We start from the raw sequence: 24,276 nt of genomic DNA, 5'->3' as shown, positions 1-24,276 counted from the left end.
CTTCTGTTACGGCCTCTTTATTGTCTGAATAAGGACAAGAAAAAAATCCCCCACACCATTACCCCACCACCGCCAGACTGAACCCTTGACACACAGCATTAGTGATCCATTCTTTGATTTCATTTACACCAAATTCTGATTGTACCATTTAAATATCTCAGCTGACATCAATACTCTTAAGATGTGTAATCCAATCTGACATTGTCCAAATTTGTCAAATAAGTGTAGATTGTATCTCTTCCTATTCTTCAGTCAGTGTCCTTGAATGTTTGAGACGTTGTGCATTCAGAGACAGTATTGGGTGACAAGTGGTTACTTAAACTACTTAAACTACTTTCTATCATCTGAAATCTAGTTTCCTACTTCCCTTTGACCTCTGAAATCAACAAGGCATTTCGTCCACACAACTGACACTCACTGAATATTTGAAGACCTTACTCTGCAAATCTTAGGACACGGCCATACCACATTTGTAATCACTTATAGTTAATCCACACCTATTTGCGGTTGAGTATTTGTGGTTTTCTCTTAAAATCTTTGAAAGAAAATTAAATTTGGGACGCTGACACTGAAATACCTAGCCACAATGCTACTAGAGATGCTATTGGCCAACAGCCAATGCAGGAGCTGCATTTATTTTGTTCTGGGCACTGATAGTCTGTACCCCCCAAAAGCAGAAATAAGGAAGATGTTGAATGTTAGCTATCTTCCAGTATATTAATACTGTCTACTGTATATAAACATAGACAGTATTAATAGTGTCTATATAAACATAGACCATATTAATAGTGTTTATATAAACATAGACAGTATTAATAGTGTCTATATAAACATAGACAGTATTAATAGTGTCTATATAAACATAGACAGTATTAATAGTGTCTATATAAACATAGACAGTATTAATAGTGTTTATATAAACATAGACAGTATTAATAGTGTTTATATAAACATAGACAGTATTAATAGTGTCTATATAAACATAGACCATATTAATAGTGTTTATATAAACATAGACCATATTAATAGTGTTTATATAAACATAGACAGTATTAATAGTGTTTATATAAACATAGACCATATTAATAGTGTTTATATAAACATAGACAGTATTAATAGTGTTTATATAAACATAGACCATATTAATAGTGTTTATATAAACATAGACAGTATTAATAGTGTTTATATAAACATAGACAGTATTAATAGTGTCTATATAAACATAGACAGTATTAATAGTGTTTATATAAACATAGACAGTATTAATAGTGTCTATATAAACATAGACAGTATTAATAGTGTCTATATAAACATAGACAGTATTAATAGTGTCTATATAAACATAGACAGTATTAATAGTGTTTATATAAGCACAGACAGTATTAATAGTGTTTATATAAACATAGACAGTATTAATAGTGTTTATATAAACATAGACAGTATTAATAGTGTCTATATAAACATAGACAGTATTAATAGTGTCTATATAAACATAGACAGTATTAATAGTGTTTATATAAACATAGACAGTATTAATAGTGTCTATATAAACATAGACAGTATTAATAGTGTCTATATAAACATAGACAGTATTAATAGTGTTTATATAAACATAGACAGTATTAATAGTGTCTATATAAACATAGACAGTATTAATAGTGTCTATATAAACATAGACAGTATTAATAGTGTTTATATAAACATAGACAGTATTAATAGTGTTTATATAAACATAGACAGTATTAATAGTGTTTATATAAACATAGACAGTATTAATAGTGTCTATATAAACATAGACAGTATTAATAGTGTCTATATAAACATAGACAGTATTAATAGTGTCTATATAAACATAGACAGTATTAATAGTGTCTATATAAGCACAGACAGTATTAATAGTGTTTATATAAACACAGACAGTATTAATAGTGTTTATATAAACATAGACAGTATTAATAGTGTCTATATAAACATAGACAGTATTAATAGTGTCTATATAAACATAGACAGTATTAATAGTGTTTATATAAACATAGACAGTATTAATAGTGTCTATATAAACATAGACAGTATTAATAGTGTCTATATAAACATAGACAGTATTAATAGTGTTTATATAAACATAGACAGTATTAATAGTGTCTATATAAACATAGACAGTATTAATAGTGTTTATATAAACATAGACAGTATTAATAGTGTCTATATAAACATAGACAGTATTAATAGTGTTTATATAAACATAGACAGTATTAATAGTGTTTATATAAACATAGACAGTATTAATAGTGTTTATATAAACATAGACAGTATTAATAGTGTCTATATAAACATAGACAGTATTAATAGTGTCTATATAAACATAGACAGTATTAATAGTGTTTATATAAACATAGACAGTATTAATAGTGTCTATATAAACATAGACAGTATTAATAGTGTCTATATAAACATAGACAGTATTAATAGTGTTTATATAAACATAGACAGTATTAATAGTGTCTATATAAACATAGACAGTATTAATAGTGTCTATATAAACATAGACAGTATTAATAGTGTTTATATAAACATAGACAGTATTAATAGTGTCTATATAAACATAGACAGCATTAATATACTGTCTATATTAATTCATATAAAGGTATATTTGATGTGTGAGCTGTTACTGAAAACAGTTTTAGGTGCTATTAAATGGGGTATCAAGTATTTGTGGATCTTAGTGTAAGATGATTTATTTTTCCTTTTGAATTAATGTGGTTACATACAAGATCAGTTACTTACTACAGTTGATCCATAGCTAAGGAATTGTGCTGTGCCTTTAAGAGGAGCCGTTTCTTTCTTCTTCGTTGGTTTTTTTTAGGAGTGCCCGAGACGGGTTCTGTTCTGTTGAAATGGAGGTTGAATAAAAGTCTGGACAGCTATGCTATTCCCTCTCAGTGTTTTACTCTTTTTCCACCCACGACCTCTTATTTTATGGCAACACAGATTTAACTCACATCGCAGTGTTACATTATCACCTATTAGCTACTACCAGGGGGTCCACTGTAAATCCCTCATCTTCCCCTTTTTGACTTTGTCTTCACCACAACTAGATACATTAAGATATTGGGTAGCTACTGCCTGCTTGATCTTTTATTTGTATTAACAAGTAATTAAACAGATGTGCCTAATATGGTTGATGTCTGTGTTTGTGATCTTTCTCCACCAGGTCTTACTTATCGTGACGTTTTCTCCCCCGAGTCGCAAATTGGTGAAAATCTTACATTCTCCTGCTGCATCTGCATTCTGAAGCACATCATGCCCAATCTCTGTCCATCTGACCAAACACCATTTATCGCCTTCACACTGCAGAGTTCACAGCGCTCGCATCTCTTACCAGTCAAGATGGAAAGAGATACTGTCACAGCTATATCTGCAAATAGAAAACAGACTACCGTAGTCATGAAGTGTGTTTTCCTCCGCTGAGAGAGTTGCTTAGGGCAGTAATGCAATACGTCTACAGCTTCCAATGTATTTATGACACATCACATCCTCCCCCTGTGGTGTTGGCAAGATGACAAAAGAAGGCAAGCCGAGCGAGAACATGTGCATCTGTAAGCGAGAATATGTACATTGTGTATCACTTTGTGTGCTTCTTAAGAGAGCGTGTGTGTTGTCGCCTTTGTATGTTCCAGGCGCTTGTTTGGCAACGAGACAGCGTGACGGTGTCACGGCAAGATGGATGAGATATGCATGGGGAAGGGCTGAGAGATTAAAAGAGAGCAGCCTGAGAGGCAGACGGCGCCGCCTCTGTGAGAGTCCCTCACCTGCTGTCCTCCTGGTTGATGCTCATGTACATTTCCCAGGTAGTGTCTTCCGCGATCCCCCCATGAGGCACCAGCAGACTGATACCTGCGGAGAAAAAAGGCACGCGAGAGCTGATCAGCAGGCAGCCGGCCGTGCACACACGTGGCACACACCTGCTCAGCTGTCAGGCCTCTTTACCGAGGGTGACAGCTAGCGGGGTGACGGCCCCAGAAAAGGGTGACAGAAGAGAGTCTCGGAGGCCTTGTGAAACCCAATGCTGCCAAGACCGCCTTTGTCGCAAGCAGACACACTTACACGCTGCATCTTTCTTAAACGCGTCCTCGCAAAAAGCGTTAGCAGCGTTGTTTGGTATTGTAAACAATTGCTACCAGTCTGGGAGTGGAGGAAACTCCTGGAGGAATAGAATGATGAATGTTTGCCACAACTACGTAAAAGTACACACATTTCTTTGCAGTGTTAATTATATGCTTTCAAGTACTGAATTAAAGGCAGTAATTCATATATATTTAGCTAAAGATGTTCTATATACAGCATAAGACTGCTGTAGTTAGAAAAAATACCTTAATGTATTTTATTTGATTTTATGGAAGAGGATGAAAGAGTGGAAGGAAAAGTGGTCAAATAAATTTTAATATTTGTCCCAATGAGTGTCATTTGTCAGATTAGAAATACATTTTAAAACTAAAAACCTTTAAGCAGGAACTAAACATACATTTTTTTGTTTTATACAGATAGTTTTTTTATTGATGTGATGCAATATCCTAATTTTAAATGGCATGTTTCTAAGTGGAAAATTATCATAATTAAAAGAAATCCATACCTGTTGAGCTGATGCTTTTTATCAGCTGGGACATGAAAGCTGGTCAGCGTTTATATGGATAGAGCTAAATATAGAGTAAATACTGGAGGAAAACCTGTTAGAAGCTACAAAAGACTTGAGAATGGGGTGGATGGTCATTTTTAAACAAGAAACAAATGCTAGACATTCAGTCATAGCATATTCATGCACCAGAATGGCCAATTCATAGCAGACTTACATTTTTATGAGAATTTCAGAAAATGTCTATAGAAAGTTATTGAACTTGATTCCAGCTTCCCAATCAAAATAGAATAGAATAGAATAGAATTCAACTTTATTGTCATTGCACTGTCACAAGTACAAGCAACGAGATGTAGTTTGCATCTATCCAGAGGTGCTCTACGACATATAAATATTCCACATCTTGTGTTTTTAGACAGCAAATTGGTCAACTTGACATCTATTGATTCATATGAGCTGAATATAAAAATCACACTTTTTAGATTTTCACATTAAAAAAACAAAACTTAAAAACCAGGCATAATTTTCTTTCCATTTTACTGTTATCCACTGTATTGCGTTAGATTTTAACATAAAAACCACCGTCATTTTGCAAATTGAAAAATTTGAAGATGGTGGTTTGTAAATGACAAACAAAAAAATCTTCTGCCACCTTCACATTAAAGAAACCCGAGTTTACACTCCCAGGAGGGTCGCATCAAATCAAATTGCCTCACAGTTGGCTCACCTGTGTTGGGCAACACCAGCCTGCCTCCAGCATGGCCAAACACCGCCGTTGCTTTGTGCAGAGGCCTGCTGAGCGTCTGAAAGACCCGCGGAGTGAAAAGGTTTTTGCCTCTCCTGCCCAGCGTTGTCCCTACTGCAACCCTTCTGTAGTCTGGAGCCAAGCCCCGTGGAAATGTCTGAGGGTGGGACATGACGTGGTACTCTGCCCTTTCCGTTGCCCCTGCGGAAACAATGAACGCTTTGAAATTCGCTTTCTGTAAACTTATGAACTCTGACGTCTCGTCGGTACAGCTGTTCAGCCCAAACAAAAGACAAGCGGCGCTCAGTAAGCAGCTTTATTTACATTTATGACATGCTCATAGTAAAGCGATTCGCCCTCTGACTGTTCACCAAAGCTAATCCTGAAAGAGCAACCAAAAGTGCAGCAAGCCTGCCTCTGCCAAGGATTTTGCCTCCAGCTGAAACAACGAGCCTGAGGGAAGAGCATCACTTTGCATCCAAAGAACCAGCAAAGTAGAGTCTTTACACGGTAGACTCTATGTAAAAGGTGATTTTTACATCCGTCACGTCTAAGTTTTCAGCATTTAGCAGTTGCTGCTTTTCTGTCTTGTGTCAAACTAATACGCGGGTGTGCTGTGGTGGCGCAGGGGTTAAGCACAACCCAAATATAGAGGCCTTAGTCCTCAACGTGGCTGTCGCAGGTTCGATTCCCGGCCTTGCGACCTTTGCCGCATTACCCTCTTTCCTGTCAATTCACTGTCAAATAAAGGTCACTAGAGCCAATAAAATCTTTAAAAAAAACAAAAAAAACTAATACGCTTCAGATTGCCAAACAAATGTGCTTTTTAAATTTGTATTGTATTCATTGTGTAAGGAAAGCTTTCCAAACTAACCGGGCCCTAAGTAAAATGCATGTCACACACGCTCCACAGATGTGACAGGACTTGATGTTTCGCAAAGTGAAATTCATTTCTTAACATTTACAGACACGCAACACATCTATGTTATTCGTGTCAACATAAGGTAGGAGATTTAAAAGAGTGTGACAGCTGCTTCAGTTTCTCAGCCGCTGTTGTTGCTGGTGGCACAAATCCATGGAAAATAGGGCAGTTGTTCAAGATCGGCCATGTTGTGGTTTTCTGATATAGGATGTTGCTCCGAGCAACTTTGGAGGACAGAAAAACTCTGTCAACTTGTCAGTCATCCACATCTGTTTTGTTCTTAGTCTTGTTTTATACTTTTCTTTTGACATCACTGAAGTTACCGATGAGGTCAATATCAATTATTTTTATTTAATAGTGTCAATGGATCTTTATTTGAAAGCCCAAATTATTTTTTAAGCATCTAACTCTAAATATATTTAAAACGTCGGTCCATTGAACGAAAGAGCTCCAGACCAGCAGGGGGAGTCAATCACTACGCCCTCAGGATTGATTTCTTCTTTGTCCAAAAGAAAGATGGAGAAAGGATGAAAAGGTGTGTTATACTTGTGTTTTTTTAATGGCATAGTCTTTTCTAATATTATACAGCACCAAAATAAACACATAAATAATAGTATCTACTCCAGACTCCCCCTAGTGACATGAAGCACTTCTGTTTTGTGAAGCTTTATTTGCAGCATTTCTTACTTTCTGTTTTTGCCATGTGTGGGTATTTTCCCTTTTGCTTCCATTTCCTGTGATTTTATCTGTGATTGCAGCATTTGTTTTGGCTTGCATTTGTCTTGTTGAATGTAGGTTTTTGCTTCTATTTTTTTTCTAATTGCAAAATTTCTTGTTTGCAGCACGTTCTGCTGTTAGCTGCTTGTTTGCGCCTGGCAGCCATTGTACAAAAATCCAACATAATGCTCAAACTGGTATTTTCAGGACTAAAACTAAAACATCTTTTTAAATTACTTAAGTAGGAGCAGCATTCCTCCATAATAATGCTGCTTAAGTTAAAGTTGTAGTAAAATCACTCCTAGATGTACTTTTATTCCCAAACTGTTACTTATGTAAATGTAACTGAGTAAATGTAACTAATTACTATTTACCATCGCCTGAGAGCAAATAAATTATCCATGTAAACAAAAGACCCTAATGTCAGCGCCTGTGTCAGAAGTCTTTATAGACAGAGAAATTGCCTGACAGTGAAACCCAAGGTTTATGAAGCTGATATGTGACTGGGGATATTTATTTATTTTTTTGGTGGTATACAACTTGTGACCAGTCAAGCATTTCTATCTGCAGAGTCGAGGTTTCTCAACCTGCCCCAGCTGATACTTCCAAATGCTTGTGGCTGAGCTGATGCGGGTCATGAAATTGCAAGTATTTGAGAAATAAATTGCAGGTCACGTATTTTAATATCAGTTTTCTGGGCAGCGGTTTTGATGTGTGAGCTCCCGGGCCAGGTACCACATGTTTTCTTGTTCGGTCATTATGTGCCTCTGCTGTTGCGGAGTGCAATTTATGTCTACTTGTTTACACTAACGTCAAAAAGGTAACACCCCACATAAGACAAAGACAGAGTGGAGTCACGCTGCTCAATCTGACCTCTAAAATTGTCTCAATAGAAGAGATTGGGTAGAAAGAGAGCAGTAGTGTGTTATGTTGTGTTCTGACAAAGGAACAGCCACAGGAAATAGAAAGCCAATCATTGAAGAATTCTGCGCTTTTAAATCTCAGGGCATCATAAAAGCAGTCTGGTTATTATTAGGTCCTAACATTATTTAAATTGACTTCAGGTCTGCAGAAAATAATATTAGGCCAGAAGAAAGAAACTGTCAGAATCAAAGTCCAGCTTTACTGCTTTCATAGGAGGTAAGAGGCAAAATACCAGGAACATGCTGCTCCTGAAAGCACACGATTAACACATCAGCAGTCAGGTCTACCCTGGAAAAGGTGACCTGTTGGCTGTATCCTGGTCTGAAGAATACTGATATGTCTTACCAAAGGCATAAGTAATTCAGTTGAATTAAATTTTGTTTACACAGCACCAATTCCCAACAAATATCATTTCAGGACACTTTACTGAGTGAAACGTCACAAAGGACTGTGGGCTGGGAGATGACACGGAAACTGAAAGTGTTTTAACAGCAGCAGTTTCTCTTTTAGTTTCATCTAGGAGAAAAACACGGCTAAACAGATACGTTATGGGCCTGTAGGATGAAAAACAGAGTAGAGAGCACAGCTGGTAACAGAAATAGCGCAGAGACTAATGAAAGCAACTGTATCTCCCTATATAAAGAGTCACAAGGCTGTTTTTGAACAATTAAAAGTCCATCATTCTGTGGCGAGGAACATTAGGAACAGTTAGAGAAGCATCAATAGTCTTCCATTCCAGGAAATACATTCCAAAGGTAAGGTTGTATTATGCTTAGAGATATTGCATAAAACCCAAACAGGTTCATCTCGCACTCCACAGACTTAGCTTTTAAAATCTTATTGCTTATGGATCAAAAAAGCTTTACAAAGTATGGCTCATGTGTAAGGAATTCCAAGTGAATGTCTCGTCTATAAAAAATTGCGGTTCAGATTTTAGGTAAGCAAACAAATAATTGACGTCAACCTAACCTGCAATGCACTATACTGCTGAAGAGCAAATCACATTTTTCAACACAAACTAACTATTAAAAATGGGCACTTTCAGTCTGTCATAAACGCCTCTGTACACTAAGTTATTCTAAAGGCAAGCAGCTGATTCATCTTTAGAGACATGATCTCCTACACAGAAGCAATTCTGTCACAAAACGACAGAAAAAAGTAGAATCAGTGTGTTCCAATGGCCCAGTCAAAGTACTAGATCTCAACTTGATCAGAACTTAAGGGCCTTGCAGAAATTATTGCATGCAGTACCTAAAAATCTGAAGCAATGTTACGAATGAATTCACATAAAACCCTACAGAAAATGGCCACACCAATTTACTGCTGCTAAAGGAGTTTCTACAAGTTGTTAGTTTTTTACACGTAGCATAGCGGGGTTTATTTTTGTTTCACAGACATTGAGTGGAATCGGCTGTGTGATTTGGTATGCTCAAGGTTACATCTAAGCAATTTTAAAACCTTGTAAAGAACAGAAGCTGTGGCGCTGAAACAGTGTGCTTCCTTTTCTTAGATATTTAGAACTTCAAGAAATTAGCTTGAACTTGTTAAAAAGGATGAAACATACCTCCTTTATGTGCAGTTAAGCTCATCTATTTAAAGGATGGACGAAAAAAAAAAAGTCTGTGTGAGATAGAAGTGTTACTGTTAAAGGTGTAAGAAAAGGAGGTGTGCGTGCGTGTGTGTGTTTTATTAAGAATCAGAGACGGCTCTTCGCTCTGATAGAATTTGGCAGCTCGTTCCACCAACAGGGAACCGCAAATGAGAACAGTCTGTGCTCAGACTGCTTCGTGTTTAGAGACGGGCATCACCTGAGAGGAGCACGCCGTCATCTTTCAAAGATTTAAATAATTTCCCTATTCAATCTCAACTCATCTTACCGTTTCTTTTCAGAAATTTGCAAGAAAGGGAAATTTAGTAACGTCTATTCAACACAGAAGATCCCCAGCGGGGAGAATATAAAGTATGACCATGAAACTTGTAGTAAGGCTCGTCTAAATGAGTCATTAAAAAACAAACAAAAGCATGTAATTTCAGATTTTTTGCTGAACATGTGTCAACAAATAAAGCTCTTTTAATATGCAAGTGTAAAATACACTAAAAGCATATTACAGTCTTTCTGTAATATGTTGTGATTTAATTAATTACATTTTTTTTTGTGATTGTTGCGGCCTAAAACTACTTACTTTTTCAAAAAGTAGCAAGTTTTTAAAGCTTTACTTTTGCCATAACCTGGCAGTTGACAAAAAAGTTTACATTGTTGCACATAACCTCTGCAAGAAAGACTTTTGACAATTTCAACATAGTTAATATTTAAAGTGAAAATAAAATGTACAAGTACGTTCTTAAAATAGCTCCCTTAATGCAAATAAAATCATGTCACAAAGAGTTGTCAAAGTGCAAAAAAACAAAACATATTGATCAAGTTAACAAGACAGAAAATTTCTAAATGGTTACTGCAAAAAAAAAAAGAAGCAAATGTTACTGTTTAGCATCTTGTAAGTTTGGCTTTCTAGACACATCGTGAAACTGGAGGTTGAGTTGAGAAGAGGGCTAAAGGGATTGGTTAAAATTCACCCAAGTTGCAGTGATTGGTCAGAAAAGAACTAAATACAAAAAACGTTAAGGGGATTGGTCAGATTTAAGGAAAAGTTGCAATGATTGCAAGTCTGAATGATGACTGAATTTGCATTAATAGTTGTAACTGCAACTTCCTGGAGGGACTGATGTTAGCACTAACATATCAGGGAACACGAACTGGAGAATCAGTTTGTTATGGATGAAAAGTTTCTTTAGAGACAAAATGAAATAGATTCAAAGAAAGGAGAATAAATCTCCTACTACTAGTTGAGCTTTCTAACCTTTCGCCTTCAGATCTGGCAGCGGGTCGAGGAGTGAATGCTCGGCCATTAACTCCTTGTCAATGGAGTCCTGGAAACATATGGGGCTGGTATATGTACGAGACACTGTGAGATCCGGCTGCATGGATGAGTTCATGAGCAGGGGGTTTGCTGAAAAACACACACAGAGAAAGAGTGAATTGTTGACAGCAGATAGATTTCTTTTAAAGACATTTCAACACATTGACACTTTAGACAAGAGGGTTGTTATTACCAACTTATATAACCTGAGTGCATATCAATATAAGGTAGTTGTTTTTTTCATTGTGTGGAAATGACTATCATTTCAAGAATGTCATGCATTTACAGAAATAATGTCTTGCTTAGCAATGACAAACAGGAGCAGCAGGCAGTGTTATCTGATAATCAACGTTCAAAACAGCTACAAAAACTTACGTATTTGCATTTAAATAGTAATAACGTCAGGGCATAAAGGAGAGGATACCTCCACTGAAAGATGCACTGACTTACTCCAGCCAACAACAACACCCCCAGGTAGCACATGATTGTGAAATAAAAGGGAAGTGCATGTTTTCTTTATATCTGCTTCAAATAAAAGATGAGGAGGGCATTTATATTTGAAATGTCTGTTGTTCAGCAGGATTCATAATTTCCGAACAGAGGAACTCTGTGACCGTAACACAGAGCTGTTTAAATGCTTTCATCAGTGACAATAAAACCATAAGTGATGCACATGGATGGTCAATGAATTATACAATGGACCGGTAGAACGTAGCTCCAAACTGTTCTCGGACTTTCATCTAGTCACGGATGTACAAACAATGTTGTGACTTAATACTTTTACGGCAAAGTCTGTTCAAAGAGCACATAGAAGATGGGATTGTTTGCTAAAAAGGAATTGGATTCTTCTTTTTATTTGACAGATTTGATAAAATAACATTTTATTTTATGTAAAATGACAACAGAAGAAATGGGCTGAAGTAAGAAATAAAATTTCAGACACAAGCTCAGCAAAGTTTATGTCGGTGTAATATGTTCGACCGACTGGAGAAAAAAAAAAAGAAAAGAAAAGAAAAACTGTAACTGATTGCTGTGATTTTACTTGCAGCAGCATATAACTGAGTGACATATCAGGAGGGGAGCACATGCAGGATACTCCTGCTGTGGCCAACCATAATGCCTGTATGGAAAAAAAAAACAACAAAAAAACACACAGACCAAGCCAGAACACTCTAATGTTTTTGCATTTGCAGCATGAACATTTCATCCCTGAACTTCACAAAAAAAGAAATTGGAAACACTAATAAAATGATTTTTTTATTCTGCTACAATGAATAATTGATTGAGGTGTTGTTGAACTTAGGATGATAAGTTCAAAAAAAGCGCCGTACTCTAAACATAAGCCTTTTTTCTACCATGTTGATTAATGAACGCCACAGTAGGAGAACAAATATCTAAGTAATAATAGATAAGAGTGAAATTACACAGATTCTTTATATGTTTTACCGTTTGTTTTCAACAAAGTTTTATTAGTCGGGCCGTGGCGTTGGTTCCAATAAGATTCAAAAAGCCCTGCATGTTTTATAGATTAAGCCACATTATATCGGTCATTTTAACTCCAACTCAGACATTAAGAATCTCCAAAAGCCTTGCAGTAAACAAACTGAAAAAATAAAAACTGTCATTCTCATCCCGGCTCCTAGAGCATTTTAAAAATTGATGCCCATTAGTTATGTCATAACACAAAGAAATGAATGTATAATTCATGACATTACATGAATGCATACACTGTATGGACTGTGTGGATGGTGCTTTCATTCAGATACATTAGCATCAATATTTCAGCATTTTTTACGGTTTTCAAATTAAAATAAATACCAACATGAAAAGGACAAAATCTTTCATCCTTTGCAAAAGTAATCTCTGCTCCACTGTTAATCTTTGGGAAAGTAAAGAGCTAGTGATGGTGTGTTTTGTGTTTGTTTCTTACAAAGCCAATCTGCAAGAGTGACGTTTTTCTGTCTTTTCTCTTTTTGTGTTCTTCTGCTATTTGAAGGGAAATTACATTTTTCATAATGTCTATGCAGCCAAAGAATGACATTCAGAATGCAATATGCTCTCATTTTATTTAGAAGGAACAAAACAGATTTGATTGGAGGGTTTTTTGTTTATGGCTCATTCAAATCATAAAACCAGTTAGCATACTAGATGACTGCCTGGATTTTATTTTTATGCATCACATGTCGAAGTCACGAAATGTATAATTTTGACAATACCAACAATTCGCAGCTTTATTTTTCACTATTTTCCTTTTTTACTCTCCTGATTTCTGAAAAGTTAGGTAACAAGTAGAAAACCAACTGCGTTTGAGTTCACGTTGCACAGGAAAGTCAAACCCTACATGCTAGAGCACAGAGCTGTTAAAATTATTTGTATTATTAATTATTTCATGTGTTTTTGTGGTTTTGCTACATACATAAATGTATGTATTTCCATTACATATGTGTGCAAAACCTTTATATTTTGCTAATGTCAAAAAATCTCTATTTCATAATTAAGGTGTTTCCATCAAATGAGAAACAAAATTAAAATCACATGTGAAAAAGGTGTTCATGCATTAGGTCATTAAAAAACATCATCCTTAATCTACTCCCTGTCATCTTCTTCGTGGTTTAGGTCAGTGGCAACATCCACTTTTACATTATTTCTGTAAATGCATGGTTCCCATTAAGCAAATTTATTTTTGAAATGTAAAAATGTGCAATTTCATGATCAATAGAAAAGCATCTATTGTCAAAGTTTAGCATAAGATAAAGATGATCTGTGTAAAGAGCATTTTTTCCAATGAAGTGGCCCACACCGACCTGGCCGTATGTAAAAAATAATTGACCCTAAATTTAACAGCTCGGTTTCCCCCTTGGTGGCAAATGGTGACATCAAAAATTTGTGACAACTGGCGATAAGTTTTGTGCATATCTATGGAGGAGTTAGGCAGAATCAGCCATACTGACAGCTGTTCAAACATACCTTGGCCTTTTCATCAAATTTTAGAGCATCTTGACTAGGCCCCTCTAGACAGTTTTTTTTTGCTTCTCATCTTAGTCCTGCTGCATTATTTAGGAAGGTTTGAGCTTAAAAAAATGACATCCAGATGTTCAACAGCAGGATTTCTGATAAGTAAATAAATGTTTGGTTCCATCAATTACTGCACAAGTTGTCCAGGTTGTGGTTAACTAGACCAGAACCAGTTGACCAGCGTAGTACCCATGATGTTTTTTGTCTGAAATTCTTTGTTAGTAGCAGGATGCATGTGTTTCAAAAACTAACATTTTTGTCTCGTCAATCAGATGGATATTTTTATCCTGTTTTGTCGGTAGCTGTTTTGGTCTCCCATAGTTGCCATTTTTGTCCAATTGAATCATTAACAATGACCCTAACGAATGTCCTTGTTGGTGAGGACTGCTAGGCTTTATATGTTATTCAGCGTTCCAATCTCAGTGAATAATCGATGTGGCATTGAAGTAATTTTAGGTGGCTGATCATCCTTGAGAAGATGAACGGGGGAGCATGACTAAAACTACCAAGACATCATTCAAAACCTAAGGTTTTGAATCTCTGCTTATTTTAAGTGGCTATAAAAACATCTAACAGGTTTTAAAGTTATTTTGGCATATATCATGTAGACTAGTTCACACTCAGAAGTTTGCGTGTCTAGTTTTTGGAAAGCAAGTTGGAATTAGCAGGTAAAATCTAAAACAAAACTGGAAATTTTTTTTTGCATCCGACAGTGGAAGTCTCGTAGGTGAAGGTTTAGTTTGAGCTGACTTATCCCTGTGAGACTCGGTCACTGGCTTACCTTGACGAGACGTCTTGAAGCTGAAAGACTGGAAGCCCCCAGTGAGGGCAGAGGAGTCGATGACATCGACCCCGTACTCACTTTGGCTCCGCCGATACAGAGTGACGGCGACGATCAGCAGCACCACGGTCACCACTCCCGCAGCCAAGCCTGAGTACAGGGCCACATCACTGGTTCTTTCCACTCCTTCGAAGGTTAGAAGGGAAAAGTTAGACTTTCTGTCACAGTCTGGGAAATGCTATTGTGTCTAATTAAGACGCAAGAAGCAGCTTCTTCCCTTAGAAGCCCAAGAATCCGTGTTGCTAAAGAATATTAAAGTTGTGGAAGTCGGTGGGAGGCAAATCTACCTCTGTTCCAAACTACATGAGAGCCTTTTTGTTTTCTTTCCATTGCCTGCCTCCTGATGCACAATTTTATTGTTCCTTTCTGCAGAGTTAAGACTACTAATGAGGAACCTCGGAAGGAAGGCGATTATAATCAACCCAACACCTGACTGTCATTTCAAACACCGCTTGGCTCTGGTGGTGGAGGCTCTCTGCTTTCCACTGGGATAATGTGACAAAACCAATTCATTAAATTAGCTCATCGGCGACGATTACGCTCTATCTGCTCCCGCCAGTATTGCGGTGTCCAACTCCACAAAGAAAAAGAGCGAGAGGAAAACAGAAGCTGCTAGCTTGTTCTTGAAAGATAATGAGATCTTTGCTAAAAACAGGACATGCTGAGAAATCCTCTAAGTAGCCTGAAGCTCAAAGGGAAGAAAATTGACAAAATATGCAAAGCGGTATTAGCAGCTACAGTGGCAGGTTAATTGAGGGCTCAGGAAAGTTACGGAAGCCTGAATGCATTTTTCTTACCGTTGGTGATAAATGGAAATACTGATTGTTGTTAAAGGACAAGTAAGGAGAACACGAGCTTCTGGCTCCGTATGGATCAAAATGACACTGCAGCAAATTCCTCATTTCCCTAAACAGCAATTAAGCATAAACCAGTGACTTTGCAGTAGATTTCCACCGACAGGTGTGACCTGGCACACCAAACTGGATGAAGTCAAAATTAAGAGATTTATTAAAGGGGAGCTACGTATTGACACAAGATGCTTTAAATGCTGCTTTTAACAGCAGCCTGCTTAGTTATCTATCCTACAAGGCAAATAAATGTCAGAAAGATCAGAATATCAATGAATTGTCTCAATTTAAAATGTGGGGATTCCACTTGGAGTTAGTTTCCAGACTCACATGTATTAAAGGGATTTATTTGTTAAACTAATGTAGGGCTATATTTTATTTTTTGGTCTATATTCTTTACATTGCCACAATTGTGGGGTGTATGCTATGTTTTAACAATCAGGCTGAGGCACCATTATTAAGAAAAAGCACCAACTTAAAACACTTGAAACACACCTGGTTCCACATTCAGGTGAATGTTCATACATCACTGACAACTATATTTTTCCTTTTGTATTATTTTATAGCTGAAACATCCTAGTATCCTTATCTTTGCATCAATATATTACTGGATGAAACTTCACTAAGGCAGTGAAAAGTAATCTATTTTATATGTTTCATCAGTAAATCATAATTTGCCCTCGTTGGAAGTAATAACAAAGTCACCTTGTTATTACAAGGTGACTTTTATTTAATCTAACATCATAAATGATCACTGTAAAAGTATGACATTGGTTGCATTATTTTTCTTCTTGATGTGAGCACGGTAGAGGATGTTAGGTCCATGATGCTTACTGAAGCACAAAACACAAAAAAATCACATGTTCTCAATTTTTAAAAATTCTCATTGTTATCCAATGGAAACTGGTCTTGTTGATGGGACCTAAACCTCAACTCATAGTATAAAACAATATAGGTGCTAAATTCAGATAGATTGCACTGGGACATAGGATGCTCCTCTGCTAGAAGCAAGCTTAACAAGCTGTTATTGATTCCTTGTGGGAAAACAAAAAGATATGTGACTTAATATTTCTAAATGTATTGTATAAATGATTATCAATACTGCAGCAAATTCCAGCATTTGTTATTTCTTTTTGATATTATTGAGAAGAAAAAAATATCAAGACTAGAGAGTGCAGTGCTTATTGATTCATTAAAATATCTTATATAAGGAAATAATAAAAGACTAAGTGCATTTGTGAACGGATGTGCAAGCTCAGCTTCTACCTCTTCATTTGTCGAGTGTCGCACAAAAAACCCCCCCAAGTAATCCATGAACCCTTCGTCCTCCGCCTATGACTCAGAAACAACTGGGACATTGCACCCCTTGGAAATTTAGGATTAAGAGCAAAGACTGATGACAATGGGTAAAACTGGATTAAGTCTTATTAATGATTACATATGATCCAAAAAGAAGTCCTGATGACAGTAATTTCCCAGCCAACTAAAACTGCTGCTCATAGTAATCCAAGTAGGATCAAGAAGCAGTATGGCAGGGATCCAATGTTGAGTCTGTTGAATACATTAATGGATGACTATAGCTTAGCAAAATTGTAAAAAAAAAAAAAAGAAGAAAAAATTATGTCTTGCATTTGGGGCAAGAAAAAAAATAGCTCCACCTTAGCATTTAGTGTGCAGTGTTGTTTCACATTATCCTAAAGCACACGTCAAAAGACGTTATGAATGGTTGTCTGTTTTTTTTAAGAATGTATTGACTATACAAAATACCTACACATAACTACTAAATGCAGCATTTAAAACAATTGAAATCAACATGGAAAATATGTTTAAAACTTATGGTTTTGGAATATTATGATGAGAAATGTCCAAACAGTGCTACTGTTTGTATAGTTGTACTGAAAAAAAAAAGAACAAAAAGTTCCTCTAGGGGCGTCAAGATTTCCCTTTTCCTGCCATGATTTCCACTGTAAAAAGGATGCTCCTCTCTAAAGTCCTGCGGGCGAAACATTCCCCGATAAAAGAACAATCTCCAATCCTCTATTGTCAATTCACAGAGGATTCAAGTCGATGGAGGTCCAAGACTCTGAGGAGGATCGATTTGGAGGCCCCAGTCTACCTGGTAACTCACCATTTCCTAATTGTGCATTAATTCCTGTTCAGATCAACCTATCTCCTTCACAGAGTCTGATCTGAACGCCAATCCTCGTGTGAAACTGCTGATCAAATCTTAGATTTTGATTATTGTCAATAAAATTCACGCAGACTTTTCTGTGGACCAAGTTTTGGGTCAGATTTGAACTAGAACTTTTACAGCAGAGAGAAAAGCAAACATTTCTGAACAACCCTAACCTCAAAATTTACAATCATTGTCCTGAGTTATAAATACAGAGAAAGTAGTAATGAGAGTTGTATTTGCACTTCTGGCAGTCTGTATTATAATAAGTCTTCACACGTAAGGAAATTGGTTACTTTATCCCTCACTAGAATGTGAATGCAGAAAAACAAATTACTATTAGCTTGTGATGCTAGGGGTTGTTGGCAATTCAGGAAAAAAAACTGGCAAATGTGACAATTTTTTTTTATTGCATCCTGAAGTTGTTGAAACTTTGTATATATATTATTTCTTGATTCAGGTTCTGACATCAGAAGTAAACAGAACATAAGCAGAAACAGGAACTTTTTTTAAAACACTCTTCTAGATCTATTTTCTAAAGCTCAATCTGTTTGAACTAATCTTTCTTTGGCCGATTTGCTTTATTAGCTGTATATTCCAGTTAATTGGCCGTTTCTGTGAATAAGTGATTCCTAAATTTCCTCTGAGGACCAATGAAAGCAATCCAATTACCACCAGCAGTAGTCTTAATACTTTTTTTAGTCTAATACAATGTTAACTTCGGTCAATGATTTTAGACTCTAAATGAATCAGTTAAAAGGATGCGCTTACTCCATACAAGTGTGTGTTTGTGGTGTGGATTTAACTACATTAACACGCTGAGATATTTATTTAAGCCCTTTTAGACTATTGTCGCAGATTAACCTCTGGTCATAAAAAGGCTTAATGCTGGTCAATGGATATTTGCATATTGGAAATCAAACTTCCTGACCAGTTAGTGGTCAGAGGTATGCCTTATTTTTATTTCAAATACCTAAATGTATAGATCATTTTGTAGGTAGAATTTTAACCAATTTCAGACAGTAATCCATTAACAGCAGATCAAAATACTCTAATCTGTCAGATACATTTTTTGTCAGTGAGTGGAGTTGACGTTAGAAGTTTAAAATTTATTTGAAAGTTTGGATGACATGAGGGAAAAACTCACCCTGTGGCTTTGCGTCATGGAGCAACTTCCGATCTGCAGGCAGACAAACAAATTAATTTCAGAGTTTGCAGTACGTTTGGAGCGTCGGTTCATTGTGCATGCGTCCCTGCCTGAACACATTATGCTTAATGTAAGTCAAGTGGATGAATAATGAAGACGGATGAGGGTGTTGGTAATGAGCATGATTATAATGATGATCAAGATCCAGCCTGCTCTGCCAAAGATGATAAACATTTAATGTATAATGACACAGTCTTTAAGCATCATGCTTACAGACAGTAATGATCCCCAACTGCCTTTTTTTTTTTTACTTCGTAAGCAGATGACGTTACCCACTCTGTATGCAAAGGCCGCCCGTGCAGTTTTCCGCTGCCGAAGCCGCGCCGTCGCAGAGCCGTCCTCCATGTTTGGGCTCTGGAGCCGTGCACTCTCTGGCGTGCTGCCTGTCGCAGTCGGAACTACACACAGACCACTCGCTCCACTCCCCCCAGCCTCCATCGACTGAGCGATAAAACGCAGGCAGGAAAGAAAAAAATACATATCATTAGCATAAGGAATTGACAGAGAACAGACGAACAAACACAAATGCAACGCACAGAAGAATAAAGCTGTGTTTTTCCTCTCGTGAGTACAGATTCCACTCCAAGTTGACTCTCTCAAAAGTTGTTTGATTCTTTAAGGGAAACACTTTTAAAGTAACCGCTGCGGTACTTACAACGGCTCCTTCCAACGGCCTGTCAAAATACTTTCGGAGTCTTCTATACTCGGAGCACAGAGACTCTGTTTGTGCCATATCCAATCAAGTCTCCTTCCCGCCTCCAAATGTTCTATAAGCTCCCTTCCTCCTGCTGATCTCATGAACCCTTTTTATGTCTCCAGACATGAGAAAGAACTCCTCCCAAGAGTGAGAGCGCTGGCTTCCCTGATAGCCAGTTTTATTGAATGTGATAGATGTTTTCTTCAAACCGTACAGTGGTTGAAATCCTACAGTTTGGGATTTATTCAAACACGTCAGCAGAGCAGATGAAGCGTTAGTTGTAGAAGTCGGAAGTTGCTCCGCTGTTCCAGTCGTCTATGTTTTCCAGGTTTCTTTATTTTAATTTGCTTCCGGTTTCAGACACAGGCCAATTAAGTTCAGGCCAAAAGCTGCCCAAAGATTTTTAAACTGCCATCATATTGTGTGAGATAGTACTTCTCTTTGTTTTGCTTTTATTGCACTGAAAAAGGAGAATGGAGTGCCAACTTAAATAAATTGTGTTAATTGGTCATAAGTAATATAAAGAGGTTTGTCAAACTTAACTTATTTACGCATGTTTAACTTTAACAACTAAAATGAACTAGAATAAACTTATTTTGATGACTTGTGATTAAAATAAACATATTTAAATATGCTGGGTTACTTGGTCTCCTTTTTCAGTGTATTGAGGCCACCTTGCCTTTAAGGACATGTTAAAACTGTGAGCTGTTTAACTCACAGCCCAAAACTTAAGCTTAGTAAGTAAGTTTAAAACTTTTATTTGTTTAATTTTTTTAGGCATGGAAAAAATAAACACATTTAAAAAGAATATTTACAGTTTTTCTTTGCTTCACAATGCAAAGAAACAAACTGTTTCCTGTTTCTCATAATTCCATCCATCCATTTTCTAACACCCTTTTCCCTAGTGGGGTCAGGAGGGGAAGGTTTGCCAGAGACAGACAGGACACACAACCATGCACACACACACACACACACACACACACACACACACACACACACACACACACACACACACACACACACACACACACACACCCACACACCCACACACCCACACCTGAGGAGAATTTAGACAGACCAATTAACCTGACTGTCGTGTTTTTGGACTGTGGGAGGAAGCCGGAGTACCTGGAGAGAACCAGGTACATACATGCACAGGGAGAACATGCAAACCATGCAGAAAGATCCCAGGCCGGGAATCAAACCCAGGACCAGGCAACAGCTCTACCAACTGCACCACTGTGCAGACCTCTCATAATTCCCTTTCTACCAAATGTTTTTTTTGAGCACACACTGTTGCCATTTTCTGAGAAAAAATATTTTGGGCTTTCATTAGTATAATAATCACCCTCAAAGGTAACAAAAATAAGTGTGTTGAAGTGTATCACTATGTGAAGTGCATTTATGTAATGCAGGTTTCCTTTTTATATTATATTTTTGGAAAAAAATAAACCTTTTAGTTATAGTTTAATTTAATAAGATGCACCTGCGAAAAGCTTATTTGGTGCAACTCCAGACAGAAGTAACAGTGTGGATTGACCAGGAACATTTAAGCAAAAATATTTTCAACCTTCATGTTAACGTAGCTCAAATTGTCACTATGCATAGGCAGTTTCAATCAACTGTTACCCCTCTCTTTAAAGCTTTAAATGCTGTTTACTGTGTCTATTTATTGTCTTTATTCTTGTCTTTTAAGCTCATCTACCTTCCATTAGCATGTATGGCAACAGCATATTAAAACCTAGGAAATTTTGATGACTTTTACCTTTTCTTCGAAAACCTTCAGTTGAGGAACTTATTGCTTCTTGGTTCTGTTTGATCACATAAGTCCCTGGGCAGAAGAGCTGAGCCTAATTCAATCATGTTGGCTGATAAATAACTCCAGGCAAATGTCAACGTTGGAGTCCTAAAAGCAAACTAACACGTTCTTTCTCCTGATGAAAGCCTCCTTGTTTTTGTCAGAACCCAATAGCCTAAATTTGACACTGATATCAGAGAACATTTGATCTTGTGGATCTACCGAGGACGGCAGGGCGTGACTACTGTGGATTATATTTGTTCCAGTGAATCACACAGATGCTTGATCGCATGGGGATCTAGAGAGTTTTAAGATTTAGAGGCTTTTTTCTTTCTTTTTTTTGCTGTGTTGCCTGATCCACTTGTGAGGTTGCTCAGCAACAAAGTCGAGGTGTGTAATTTTTGTAGAAGCATAGCAGCCACATAAATGCGAGAATCCAAAGGAGTCCCAGCAGAACGCTGAGCTGCTGGTAAGACAAACAGTCCAATTCAGCCCAACCTGCCCAAAGATTTTAATATTCCTGATCTGTGATTTAATGCAAGTGCAGCTTTTTCCATGCATGCTGCAGCGTACGACAACGCACGCATTGCTCTCACCTGGACACACGGTGTTGCACGTGCTCTTCTGCACTGACATGCCCTCGCAGAAAGCTCCGCCGTTCAGAGGCGCTGGGTTGGTGCAGGTCCGCGATCGTTTCTGCACGCCCCGCCCGCAGCGCACGTTACAGGCCGACCAGTCGCTCCACGACGACCAGCCTCCGTTCACTGAGTGCAACCGAGATTCAAACGGGAAAGCAGTCAACGCCACATTTTCTGTTTCATGTACAACATTGGCGACCGCAGCGCCGAGTGAGTCACAGCCTTTCCGACGCAATGCAAGCTGTTTGACTAATCTGCTAATTTGTTGTCACAGGAAAAAGAAGGAAGCAAACGCTATTGTTCCATTACTAAACATTGGCAATGGTCAGAGCCCTTCATTAGCATTATGGAACTTAATAATTGATGGTCTTCAGCAAGCCGCCATAGTGAGAAAGAATCAAGATACGTTTCTGCTGCAGCTTAATGCTCTCGCTGAATAAATAAGAGTACGAGACGGGAGGTCGGTGAAATGGGCAAGGAAACACTAATCAATGCTTCGCTTTAGTCAAAGAAGCGCGATGCAGGCGTGACATTATGATTTCACTCTGCATTGGCCCATTAGAAGCCCGAGAACATTGTTTGCTTGCCTGTAGCTACATAAAGTGCTTTGAAAAAGGTATTTAATGCAGGCACAAATAAGCTGTGATCTGTCACTGACCTCATGGCAGCTGCTTTTCAATCATGAATAATAAGACTCTTGTAAATATTGTGACTGCCTCCATGCTCGATACGACTGATCAGTGATAATAAGCCCCTCACTAGACTCAAGAGTCCAAAAAGGACCATTTTCTAGTGGTGTCTATTCAGTCTATAGGAGGCAATTTGACACCATAGCATAAGAGATTGACATCTGATTTACCACTGCTTTCATTCCGTGTATTGCAAATCATTTATTATTCTACACTACTGCACTGCGTTTTACTTTCATATCTTACCGTAGACTACAACCATAGCCGTGGCACTACGTCTCTTGGCCACAATGTTGCTGGCAACACAGGTGTAGTTGCCGGAGTCAGAGAGGCGGGCCTCCGAGACAATCAGCTCATGGTCGCCCTTTTTACTGATCACGCCGTCGGCGCCAACGTTCAGAGATTCCTCGTTTTTCAGCCATTCCACCTAGAAAGAAATAAAGAAAGAAAAAAGAATCAGATTGCTCTTTTTTTTAGCACTTCAAGTACGAGAGGAGGTGCACCACCTGTATTAGCAACTTTTCCACGAGCTGATGAAACGCCGCAGCACTGGGGGCTCTCTAATGTGAGACTTTTCAGGAGGATTACGCTGAGATAAGAGCCTTTTGTTTTATCATATGTTATTATGGAAGACTGTTGTATAAGTGTGTGATTTTGATTAGTATTTTGGAGCACGCTGCTCTTTTTCCTGCTGCTGCACACGGCTCCAAGTCGCACTCACTACAGCACCCCTGATAAGATGTGTAAAAATAAGCGGGAAATTAGATTACGTTTTCACAGCACCAGCATAATCTCACACTCAAATTTTCAACCTTTGATTACGTTTGGAGTTTTTTTTTCTATTCTTATTAAATTTTTTGATTCCTATCAAGTAAATAATGCAAGTTTTTTATACCTTACTTTTTTTTTTTAAAGACTGATGATGATGTTACCATCAAGCACAGGGAAGTTAAAGGCCAGCTAATCTGAAAATGTGGCAATACAAGACCATAGTAAAAAAAAAAAAAAAAAAAGATTTAAAAATTAGTTTCCTTACTTTTCATAAATCTTTTTTTTGTGCCAATAGACATGCAAAAAAGTGGGTCACAACTCTGAGTTACAACCCAGAACCATTTTTAGCTGTTAAGGATGACATGGTGTTTATCTGTCAACTTTCGGCAGACGTATCAGAGCCTGAACTCACTCAGAGATGCTGTGATTATGCCATCAACTTGATGCAAGTGAGCACAGTGGCTTATGCAAAACAGGCCGGTTTTTACAATTTATATCAATTTACATGATGCTTTAGAAGGTTAATTATGTTAAGATGCTAATTTTGAATGATAGAGCTTGTACTGTACTATGCTCCTTCAAAACATCTCGGGGAAAATGCTTCAGGAGAATGAAATATAAGCAAGAATGCAACGATATCAAAGTCTCAAAAAGACTGTCAGATGATGCTACTGACAGAGAAAGAAAAATAAGTGATATAGGGATGTTTACCACTGCATTGCATCACTTCTGTAAGCTTTGAG

The 24,276-nt window shown here is 37.4% G+C and overlaps 1 protein-coding gene across 4 annotated transcripts in view; it reads right to left on the bottom strand.

The window, feature by feature from the left end:
• LOC114149464 (netrin receptor UNC5D-like) overlaps window positions 1–24,276 on the bottom strand; it is a 240,771-nt gene that overhangs the window by 32,264 nt on the left and 184,231 nt on the right. For 3 of the 4 annotated variants that reach the window (XR_003596509.1, XM_028025356.1, XM_028025353.1), the window contains exons 5-12: window positions 23,009–23,189; window positions 22,032–22,199; window positions 19,217–19,381; window positions 18,881–18,913; window positions 14,653–14,838; window positions 10,797–10,946; window positions 5,358–5,576; window positions 3,810–3,894 (exon numbers count right to left, since the gene is read on the bottom strand). Coding sequence is in view for 3 of the 4 variants with exons in the window: in XM_028025356.1 (XP_027881157.1) it covers window positions 3,810–3,894; window positions 5,358–5,576; window positions 10,797–10,946; window positions 14,653–14,838; window positions 18,881–18,913; window positions 19,217–19,381; window positions 22,032–22,199; window positions 23,009–23,189 (1,187 nt within the window). In the remaining variant the exon portion in view is untranslated. The remainder of the gene's footprint in view (window positions 1–3,809; window positions 3,895–5,357; window positions 5,577–10,796; window positions 10,947–14,652; window positions 14,839–18,880; window positions 18,914–19,216; window positions 19,382–22,031; window positions 22,200–23,008; window positions 23,190–24,276) is intronic. The other variant, XM_028025355.1, reaches the window with a different exon arrangement.

Source organism: Xiphophorus couchianus, chromosome 8 (assembly GCF_001444195.1).
Source record: "Xiphophorus couchianus chromosome 8, X_couchianus-1.0, whole genome shotgun sequence".
Classification (NCBI taxonomy): domain Eukaryota; kingdom Metazoa; phylum Chordata; class Actinopteri; order Cyprinodontiformes; family Poeciliidae; genus Xiphophorus; species Xiphophorus couchianus.
Note: the sequence above shows the minus strand (reverse complement) of the source record. Positions and strands in the feature narration are given on the sequence as shown.